This window comes from Mizuhopecten yessoensis, unplaced genomic scaffold (genome assembly GCF_002113885.1).
Source record: "Mizuhopecten yessoensis strain PY_sf001 unplaced genomic scaffold, ASM211388v2 scaffold2441, whole genome shotgun sequence".
Lineage (NCBI taxonomy): Eukaryota > Metazoa > Mollusca > Bivalvia > Pectinida > Pectinidae > Mizuhopecten > Mizuhopecten yessoensis.
The window spans coordinates 459,095-470,940 of record NW_018404548.1 but is presented as its reverse complement, the minus strand read 5'-3'; the positions used below and the strand labels follow the sequence as shown (position 1 = coordinate 470,940).

Here is an 11,846-nt window from a genome sequence, read left to right as displayed (position 1 = left end):
ACTGAACAATAGCAATGCCTAAGACCACTAGACAGTGAGATTTCTAATAGTTAGATCAAATGAACTATTAATGTGTGGGTGGTTGAAGAAGAAACAACGATACGTTTTTCATGGTCGTAAAATAAGCGGGTATGGGATGTCTTCAGTCAGAGACGTACAAACCAGTATATACGTCTCTGCTCCAGTACATGCTGTAACTATAGTATACATGTTGGAGAAAATATGGTGTCGGCTAGGAAGCCAACCGTCCAATCGTCCAGGAATGTTAATGCCCAGGCGTCAAGGAAGGTCAATGTGCAGGCATCCAGGAAGGCCACTGTTCAATCGTCTAAGACGACCACTGTCCAATCGTCTAGGAAGGCCAATGTGCAGGCATCCAGGAAGGCCACTGTACAATCGTCTAGGAAGCCCAATGCGCAGGCATCCAGGAAGGCCACTGTACAATCGTTTAGGAAGGCCAATGTGCAGGCATCAAGGAGGGCCACTGTACAATCGTCTAGGAAGGCCAATGTGCAGGCATCCAGGAAAGCCACTGCCCAATCGTCTAAGAAGACCACTGTCCAATCTTCTAGGAAGGCCAATGTGCAGGCATCCAGGAAGGCCACTGTCCAATCGTCTAAGAAGACCACTGTCCAATCGTCTAGGAAGGCCAATGTGCAGGCGTTCAGGAAGTCCACTGTTCAGGCTATTTTCCAGGTGTCTAGGAAGGTCACTTTCCATGCGTCTATAAACTCCTAATGGCCACGCGTCTAGAAAAAGGCCACCGTCAAAGCGACTAGTTATACCAATGCCTATGAGTCTAGGAAGACCAACTGTCCACGCGTCTAATAATATCAATGTCCAGACGTCTAGTAATATCAATGTCCAGACGTCTAATAATAGCAATGTCCATGCGTCTAGTAATAGCAACTGTCAAGGCGTCTAGTAATAGCAATGTCCATGCGTCTAGTAATAGCAACTGTCCATGGGTCTAGTAATAGCAACTGTCCAGGCGTCTAGTAATATCAATGTCCAGGCGTCTAATAATAGCAATGTCCATGCGTCTAGTAATAGCAACTGTCCAGGCGTCTAGTAATATCAATGTCCAGGCGTCTAATAATAGCAATGTCCATGCGTCTGGTAATAGCAACTGTCCAGGCGTCTAGTAATAGCAATGTCCATACGTCTAGTAATAGCAATGTCCATACGTCTAGTAATAGCAATGTCCATACGTCTAGTAATAGCAATGTCCATACGTCTAGTAATAGCAATGTCCATACGTCTAGTAATAGCAATGTCCATACGTCTAGTAATAGCAATGTCCATACGTCTAGTAATAGCAATGTCCATACGTCTAGTAATAGCAATGTCCATACGTCTAGTAATAGCAATGTCCATACGTCTAGTAATAGCAATGTCCATACGTCTAGTAATAGCAATGTCCATACGTCTAGTAATAGCAATGTCCATACGTCTAGTAATAGCAATGTCCATACGTCTAGTAATAGCAATGTCCATACGTCTAGTAATAGCAATGTCCATGCGTCTAGTAATAGCAATGTCCATACGTCTAGTAATAGCAACTGTTCAGGCGTCTAGTAATATCAATATCCAGGCGTCTTATAATAGCAATATCCATGCGTCTAGTAATAGCAACTGTCCAGGCGTCTAGTAATATCAATGTCCATACGTCTAGTAATAGAACCGGTTCAGGCGTCTAGTAATATCAATATCCATACGTCTAATAATAGCAATGTCCATGCGTCTAGTAATATCAATGTCCATACGTCTAATAATAGCAATGTCCATGCGTCTAGTAATAGCAACTGTCCATACGTCTAGGAATAGCAATGTCCATACGTCTAGTAATAGCAATGTCCATACGTCTGGTAATAGCAATGTCCATACGTCTAGGAATGCAACTGTCCAGGCGTCTAGGAATATTAATGTCCATGCGTCTAGGAAGGCCACTGTCCAAGTGTCCAGGAAGGCCAACGTACATGCGTCTAAGAAGGCCACTGTCCAAGTGTCTAGGAAGGTNGCAACTGTCCAGGCGTCTAGTAATATTAATGTCCATGCGTCTAGGAAGGCCACTGTCCAAGTGTCCAGGAAGGCCAACGTACATGCGTCTAAGAAGGCCACTGTCCAAGTATCTAGGAAGGTCATTGTCCATGCGTCTAAGAATGGCCAATGTCCAGGCGTCTAGGATGTCCAATGTTCATGCGTCTAGGAATACCATTGTGCGGGCGTCTAGGAATGTCAATGTCCAGGCGTCTAGGTAGGCCACTGTCCATGCGTCTAAGAATATCAACTTCAAAAGTCTCTAAGTGATAAATCATTGCCCCCTTATAAATGGTGGAAAATTGCTAAATCCATAACTAATTTTAATAATAAAACTAAACCGATTCCACCATTGAATGTTAATAATACACTGATTCAACATCCAACTGATAAAGCTGAAACCCTTAATGAATAGTTTACTTCTATAGCCACAACATCAGATACACTTGCTGAACCTCCAGTATTAGATATTTCCACTCTATCAAAGTTAGAAAACATAACAGTCTCTGAGCAAGATGTTGATGATCAAATTACTATATTAAATGAAAATAAACCAGTAGGACCTGATGGCATGTTACCTAAAGTCATAAAAAAGTTAAAACCTTCCTTAATACTCCCACTTACAATTTTATTTAACAAAACTATATATAACGGGTGCATACCTGGGCCATGGAAGATGGCTAATGTAAGTGCTGTATACAAAGGGAATGGTTTAAAAAATAATTATTCCAATTATCGACCAATATCTGTAACATCATGTTTTAGTAAAATCTTTGAAAAAAATATATTCAAATATTTATATATATCTATTTAACAACTAATAATATACTTTCCAAGGACCAATCAGGCTTTAAACCAGGTGATTGGAACTTAATGCAAGAACCATGTTGAAAGAAATACCAAACGGGGGCAATTATCGCATTACTGGCACTGGACGTATAGTTAAAAAGAGCAGGTCGGACGAACAGTCGGGGCAATTATCGCATTACTGGAAGTGGACGTATAGTTAAAAAGAGCAGGTCGGACGAACAGTCGGGGCAATTATCGCATTACTGGAAGTGGACTTATAGTTAAAAAGAACAGGTCGGACGAACAGTCGGGGGCAATTATCGCATTACTGGCAGTGGACGTATAGTTAAAAAGAATAGGTCGGACGAACAGTCGGGGGCAATTATCGCATTACTGGAAGTGGACGTATAGTTTAAAAGGATAGGTCGGACGAACAGACGGACGGCACAGAACAGGTAAACGGTGAAAAGGGGCATTCCCGACCCAACGATGAACAGTCACATACAACTATCGCGCATTTAAATGTGTGTGGATGGACAGACTCTAATAAATGCTTACGTGTGGCTATCTTAAAAAATGTCCATGCTAATATTATTTGTCTAAATGAAACTCATTTAAGAGGTATACAGTCTCCGTCTATCGATGGATATAAAACATACAACTTTAACCGTGTGGATATTCATAGAAACGCACCAAAAGGATCGGGAGGTGAGGCTTTTTTAGTGAAAGATACGTTATATAATTCGCTTGAAATTAAGATTATTGACAAATCATATGACGGTATATTGGGCTTAAAATTGGTGGACACCACTAGAGGATCATCATTTATAGTATTTTCGTGTTATTTACCACCAGAAAATACGCCTCGAGGGCGAGACGCGCAAGGTTATTTTGCTCATCTGTTGGGACAGATCTATCTTAACTATGAAAGCGATGATATTTTTTTTGTGTGGCGATTTTAATTCTCGAACTGGATCAACCCAGGATATTAACCAAACATTAGATGACGTGCCGACTAAGTTATGTATAGACAATAAAACCAACCAGCACGGACAAGCGTTTAACGAATTTCTAAATGATGTGAAATTTTGTACATTAAATGGTCGTTTCGGAGAAATCTCAAACGCGTACACGTCGATTTCAACAAAAGGAAAGGCTGTTGTAGACTATATATGTGTACCACATGATGGATTCAAACAATGTATTACCTTTAAGGTTATACCGTGTAACGATATCGTGGCAGAAAATAACTTACAGCCCTTGCTTGGAGAAAGGTGTAAAATACCAGATCACAGTTTGTTGTTATGTCAATTTAGTATCAACTTGACGCTATCAAAGCTATCCAACTTCGGAAAACGACCGATTGGCGCGACACATACCCGTTATAAATGAGAGAGAATGCCGGTGGATTTTATTGCCTCTGAAATTTCGAAAATGTAGGGGAAGCTGAGCACAAAACGAGACATGCCCAAACGATATTCGATAAGACTTTAAGGAAAGAGGTGAGACTCTACAAACAAACATTAGCGTTGGATATCGATGTAGCGTGTGTTAATAACCGAAACAGTTCTNTGATACACGTTTACGCAGGCGGATATTGATACACGTTTACGCAGGCGGATATTGATACACGTTTACGCAGGCGGATATTGATACACGTGTTGATAATCTGTGTACCGTAGTAATTAAGGAAATGGACGAAAAACTGCCTAAATGTGTTACAGGAAGAACAACTCAAAAACGTTTTCGTCCCCATAAACCGTTTTGGAATGAACATTTGACCATAAGTTGGAAAGCCATGCATGAAAAGGAAAATATTTATCGGAAATGTAGGGGAAGAGGAGCACAAAAACGCGCTTTATTAAAGGATTTTAGACATGCCCAAACGATATTCGATAAGACTTTCAGGAAAGAGGTGAGACTCCACAAACAAACATTAGCGTTGGATATCGATGTAGCGTGTGTTAATAACCGAAACAGTTCTCGAACAGCCTTAAAAAAGTCGTCCTCCACGCAAAACTGCAATACCGATGGTAGTATACGACGATGACGGTAATATAGTTACAAATAGAGAGGAAGTAATGTCTCAGTGGAAAGACGAATTTTCAGGATTATTAAATAAAAATCCGAATTCAGACGAAGTCAGTGATGTATTTTATGACGATGTGATACGACAAATTTTCTAGTTTTTTTCAAGTTTTTAGTAGAGGACATGTTGGACCCTTTATACGACTCCAATACCACGTTAAACCATGTAATACAAATCGACGAAATCGAAAAGGTGATAAACCACGCGAAAACGGGAAAATCGCCGGAGGTTTTGAAGTTTCCCGCCATAACTACTGTTTTACACAATTTGTTCCAACTGTTTTTTGACTCTGGTTACATCCCATCAATTTGGAGAAAAGCAATCATATGTCCAATTCCTAAAGATAAATCGTTAGATCCGCGGGTACCACTAAACTTCCGAGGGATAAGCCTACTCTCTGTTGTTTCTAAGTTATACACTGCGTTCATCAATAACAGGATTGTGCCAATGACTTGCTCGTTGACGAACAAAATGGTTCCGTAAAAATAGATCGAGTCTCGACCACGTGCATACTCTCAATTCAATCGTCTCTAATAAACCTACAACATTTGTAACATTTGTGTACCTACAAAAAGCATTTGACTGTGTTGACAGATATCTACTAATGTATAAACTTATCACAAATGGAATAAATGGAAAAATGTACAACGTTATTAAAACACTATATACGGATACGGAGGCGTGTGTACGACTCGGAAACTCATTAACTGATTGATTCTCCAGTGATATCGGGGTAAAACAAGGCGATAAATTATCTCCGACAATGTTTGCTTTATTTATTAATGACTTGGCCGTCGAAATCAACCAGCTTGGTAAGGGAGTGTTTATTGGAAATGATAAGGTAAACATTTTACTGTATGCAGACGTTATAGCACTCCTTGCTGAAAATGAAACTGATATGCAATGTGTGCTGGATCATTTGGATAACTGGTTTCTAAAATGTAGGCTTCGTGTGAATCCGGGGAAATCCAAAGTGGTACATTTTAAAAACAACCGTAGGGCGCGAAGTAGTTCTAATTTTAAAATTGGAGAACATGCATTGGAATACTCAAGTCCGTACAAATATTTGGGTGTGCTTTTCAACGAATGTAATAGTTTTTCACATACAGCTGAACTGTTAGCGAAAGCGGGCGGACGGGCATTAGGTGGTGTTATATCTAAGGTGTATCATAATAAATCCATTGGTTTTAAAACGTTTGAAAAATTGTATTCTTCCTGTGTTGAACCAGTATTGGATTATTGTTCTGGAGTTTGGGGATATCGACCGCATCCTTGTATCGACACCATCCAAAATCGCGCGATTAGATTTACACCAAATTTGGCCGTAAATGGAGAAACTGGATGGCTTATCAGACAACACGGGAGATGGCTTAACATTATACGTCTATGGAACAGACTCATACGAATGGACGATTCCCGGGTATGCAAAAAAGTGTTTATGTAGGATAAACGTTCAAAAAAGGAAAAATCATGGTTCCGCGACGTGCAGCGAGTGCTAGAATATGTAAATATGGAATATTGCTTTGACAATCTTCAACATTGTAACATTGAGGACGTAAAACGTGCACTGGTACACAAATCAAGATGAGTGGTCAGATAAAGTAAAATTTGTACCAAAACTAAGGAACTTTATATTAATTAAAACCGCTTACCATGTAGAGAACTATGTGTCAATAAACCTTGCAAAATCCGAGAGATCAATCATGGCACAATTAAGGTGTGGTGTACTCCCATTGCGAGTGGAGACTGAACGGTATAAAAATGAACCTGTAAATGACCGTGTATGTACTTTGTGCAGCAACTCTGGAGCGGTGGAGGACGAAACACATTTTCTGTTAAACTGTTCACTGTATGATAATGAGAGAAATGACCTACTCCTTAACACTGGTATAACCTTTCAACATCAATCAAACATCGAACTGTTTAAAATATTAGTAAATGACTTTCCCAGACAAACAGCAAAATATCTGTCGAAAATATTTGATAAAAGAAAAAATGTATTATTTCGTAAAAATTAAAGATTTTGTCTCATTCTACAAGTATATATATAATTTAATTGTTATTTAACCAATAACGCAAGTGATATTTTGAAGGTAAATTTAAGTTAAAGTGACCTATAGACCCTTTGGGTCGGGTGCTAAAATAATATGTGAAACATTGAACACGTATGTAATTTTGATGTATGCACATGTCACTATAATAAAATATATTATATTGTATATACCACACTATAATTAGCAACCTGGATAAAGGGAAAGAATTAAGGTTTGTATTTTGCGACATCAGCAAGGCTTTTGATGGAGTTTGGCACAAAGGGTTACTACATGTACATAAACTAAAAGCATATGGTATATCAGGCAATGTTTTTAATTGGTTTAAGAATTATCTTGAAGATAGAAAGCAGAGAGTTCTAACTGAAGGTCATTTTTCTACTTTTAGGGTTGTTAATGCCGGTGTTCCTCAGGGATCAGTTCTCGGTCCTTTTTATTTCTATTATACATTAATGACATCACTGATATAGTCCAGAGTAACATTAAGCTGTTTGCAGACGATTCATCATTATATGTCATCGTAGACGAAAACCCACAACTAGCAGCAGATTATCTTAACCAAGACCTAGATAGAATTAACAACTGGGCTAGTACATGGGACATTAAATTTAACCCCTCTAAAACCAAATCATTAATTTTTTCTAGAAAAAAAGAACCTATCCATCCTCTAATTAATTTCTCTAATACTTGTGTAGATAATGCCCATGATCACAAACATCTTGGATTAACTTTTTCTGAAGATGGCACTTGGTCTACCCATGTTCAATTAATATATGAAAAGGCTAGTAAAAGAATAACAATACTTAGGTATCTGAAATATAAGATTGATAGGAAATCACTATGCAAAATATATACAACATTTATCCGCCCAGTGCTTGAATATGCAGATATTGTCTGGGACAACTGCTCTGACAATCTTAAAAAATTATTAGAATCTGTACAACTAGAAGCTGCAAGGATTATCACAGGTCTAAGGAAAGGTACATCACACCAAACTCTATATAAAGAACTAGGTTGGGAATCCCTGTCTGATCGAAGGATGAACCATAAGCTAACTCAGATGTATAAAATAACTAACAATTTATCACCCACATACCTCCATGACATAATTGATCCTCTTATTCATAACCAAGAAAATGATAGGTATACTCTAAGATATGTAAGAATGTTTAACCCACCACTATGTCGTACAGAATCCTATGCTAAAAGTTTCTTCCCAGTAATGTGCAACAAGTTCAATGGACTTGAAAATGATACAGTACATTCCCCTACTCTTAATAAATTTAAGGCCAAGGTATATCATAAATTATGTTTTAATAATGATATCTCGGATGTATTTAAAAATTGTGAAAGCAGAAAGGGTAACATAATCTTATGTCAACTGAGAAATGAGGCGAGTAACCTGAACTATGATCTGTTCAAAGATCACTTGAAAGAGTCTCCATCATGTCTGTGTGGTGATGCTTATGAAACTGCTACACATGATCTTTCTCAATGTCCACTGTATACTGATGAGAGACAAACTTTAATAAATAAGATTTTTGAAGTGTGTCCGGTTAATCTTGATACTAAAATACTTCTTAATGGAAGCACTATGTTAAACAATACTGAAAATAAATCTGTACTTGATAGTGTTCTTAAATATATATACAACACGAGAAGGCTTGTTTAATTAATCAAAACAATCTATAAATTTTGTTATATATAGTCATAACTGATAAAATACTGTCCCTAAACCATTAAGTGATTCTGCTGATTGTTATATATACATTGATGCTTTAATATTATACACCTAAAGGATTAAGCTTTGGGTGCTGTTTTTACTGCTGGGTGCAATAAAGTAAAACATAAATGTGCTAAGTTTGAATGCTTAGTGTTCTGTGGTTGATAGGTGAACGGTAGAGGCCTGTCTGAAACTGGATGGGATGAAAGATTTACACATAGAACACTGGCAATACATCTTACACTTACACTACATTTTCAAAATCTTCTAGGTGAATTGCCTCATTTTATTTTTCATATTTTGATGTTGTTGTATCCCTTACTTTTTATCACTCCTACCAATGATATATATATTGATACTAAATGGTTCTATACTTTTAACTACTTCAAGCAACAGCAGCAGGGTATGAACAGGGGGCATTAATGACTTGCAAAAAAATAAAAATACAATTGTAGCAATTTCTCTGTTTAATATATCATTAGGGCATTGCATTCCTATTACTAATTAAATATGATTGACTTTTTAATAAAAGCATTGTATAGCTAAAATATCAATTAAATATTTATATGTAATTGAAACATACATGGAATTATCTCCCCTATACCATCTGCTATATGTATGTCTATGCTACTTATTATATATAATTTGCATCAATATTTTCTTACAAACCATTTCATTCATCTTTGTCTTTGTCATGTCAACCTAAGGAGAGAACTTATATAGGCATAGACTGCTGTTCAATCCTTTTGTTTACTCAATAAAATATGATGAAATGAAATGAAGAATATCAATGTCATGGCGTCTAGGGATACTTCTGTTAATACGTTTTGGAAGGTCATTGTCTGGGTGTCTTAGGAAATCTACTGTCCAGTATCAGGCCAGCTGGCTTGCTCCACACTGACATTCTGTGTAATGTTGTTACACTTTTAGTGAATTTAGCTGTCTTTTCCATACACATTCCCTCCTCTTTCAAGAATTCAGGTCTCTCTTCAAAAGAAATGAAATCATGGAATGATTTCGTACTTGTATATGGTATGTGTTGTAGATGATGACCTACAAGTATATTAAATGATAGAATTATTTCATTCTTGATATTATTTTGTGTTGTTTTGTTGTAGACGATGACAGAACCAAGGCCAATGAAATGTATAACAGAGTTCGCGTGCTGTGCTGGATAATGACGTCACCGTCTAATCTGGACAGAAAGGGTCTGGCCGTCAGAACAACCTGGGCTAAACGCTGCAATAAGTACATATTCTTCAGTAGTGTGACGAACGACAGTTTCCCCACTGTCGGACTCAATGTTTCCGAGGGTCGCCAGCACCTCACAGGTAAAACGGTACAAGCGTTTACTTACTGCTACGAAAACTACGGCAATTCCTTCGATTGGTTCCTCAAGGCGGATGACGATACCTACGTCATTGTAGAGAACTTGCGCTACTTCCTATCACATCACAATCCGCAGAATTTGGTATATTTCGGTCACCGGTTCAAGGCCATAGTGAAACAGGGATATTTCAGTGGGGGTGCTGGTTATGTTCTCAGCCAGCAGGCATTAAAGAAATTTGTGCAAGTAGGTCTCCGTAATCCGCTACTGTGTCGTCGTGACGGTGGTGCAGAGGACGCAGAGATAGGCAAGTGTATGCAAAGACTAGAAATCAAAGTCGGGGACTCTCTGGACATAAATGGCCGAGAATCGTTCCACCCCTTCACTCCCATTGCCCACCTTCAAGGAAACTACCCCGCCTGGTTCTACAATCATACCTTCCACAAAGTGCAAAAGGTGAGTATATTGTAAACAGTGTCGGTCTTCAGGAGCTTTCAACCTTTCACGTATATACCATTATTGGTGTTGACTCTTTTACCGAAAGTTGATTTAAAACCCTAAAAACTTTGATTTAAACTCTGTAAAACATCGGGTTATGGCCAAATATAGCTATACTGATGTAAAACATCGGGTTATGTCCAAATATAGCTATACTGTAACAATTTCTCGGGTTCATATGGTATCTCTCATATAATGTACACCGAAACAAAACAGTCTTAGACATAACGGTGGTATCCATTTCGTGATACCCGTAAGTGCAGTTCCCGTTATCGTATACCCTCAAGTTTGGGAAAGTGGATACCTTCTCTTACCCCAAAAGCATGTCGTAATACGACTCATGTGGGACCTTCTGCAGAATTGATGTTTTGTGTGTGTCTGCTGCAAAGGGGACATCGAAAAACCCCAAACTGATCCGCTGCCTCAATTGAAACACCTGAGATCAAAATCTGTTCTTTTTCTTGTTTTTCTACTCTTTTTTCCGCAGTGTCTCCCTAGTCACCGCCTCCCTATGATACTGGCTGTTATGTCTCCCTAGTCACCGCCTCCCTATGATCCTGGCTGTTGTGTCTCCCTAGTCACCCGCTCTCCATGTGATCCTGGCTGTTGTGTCTCCCTAGTCACCCGCCTCCCCGTGATCCGTACTGTTGCTTCTCCCTTGTCACCCACTTTTCTGTGATCTTGGTTGTTGTGTCTTCTTAGTCACCCGCCCTCAATGTGATTCTGGCTATTGCTTCTCCCGAGTCATCCACCTCCTTGTGATCTTGACTGTTGTGTCTCCCTAGTCACCCGCCTCTCTGTGATCCTCGCTGTTGTGTCTTCCTAGTCACCCGCCCTCCATGTGATTCTAACCTGTTATGTGTCCCTAGTCACCCGCCTTCCATGTGATTCTTGCCTGTTGTGTGTCCCTAGTTACCCGCCCTCCATGTGATTCTTGCCTGTAGTGTCTCCCTAGTCACCCGCCCTCCATGTGATTCTTGCCTATTGTGTGTCCCAAGTCACCCGCCCTCCATGTGATTCTTGCCTGTAGTGTCTCCCTAGTCACCCGCCCTCCATGTAATTCTGGCTGTTGTGCCACTCTAGTCACCCGCCCTCCATGTGATTCTGGCTGTTGTGCCTCTCTAGTCACTCGCCCTCCATGTGATTCTGGCTGTTGTGTGTCCCTAGTCACCCGCCCTCCATGTGATTCTTGCCTGTAGTGTCTCCCTAGTCACCCGCCCTCCATGTAATTCTGGCTTTTGTTCCTCTCTAGTCACCCGCCCTCCATGTGATTCTGGCTGTTGTGCCTCTCTAGTCACTCGCCCTCCATGTGATTCTGGCTGTTGTGTG

General features: G+C 39.3%; 1 protein-coding gene across 2 annotated transcripts in view; it reads left to right on the top strand.

Moving 5' to 3' along the window:
• The window catches only part of LOC110446011 (glycoprotein-N-acetylgalactosamine 3-beta-galactosyltransferase 1-like), a 29,835-nt gene that overhangs the window by 12,954 nt on the left and 5,035 nt on the right, over positions 1–11,846 (top strand). For both annotated transcript variants that reach the window (XM_021490941.1, XM_021490940.1), the window contains exon 4: positions 9,811–10,475. In XM_021490941.1, coding sequence (XP_021346616.1) covers positions 9,811–10,475 — 665 coding nt within the window. The remainder of the gene's footprint in view (positions 1–9,810; positions 10,476–11,846) is intronic.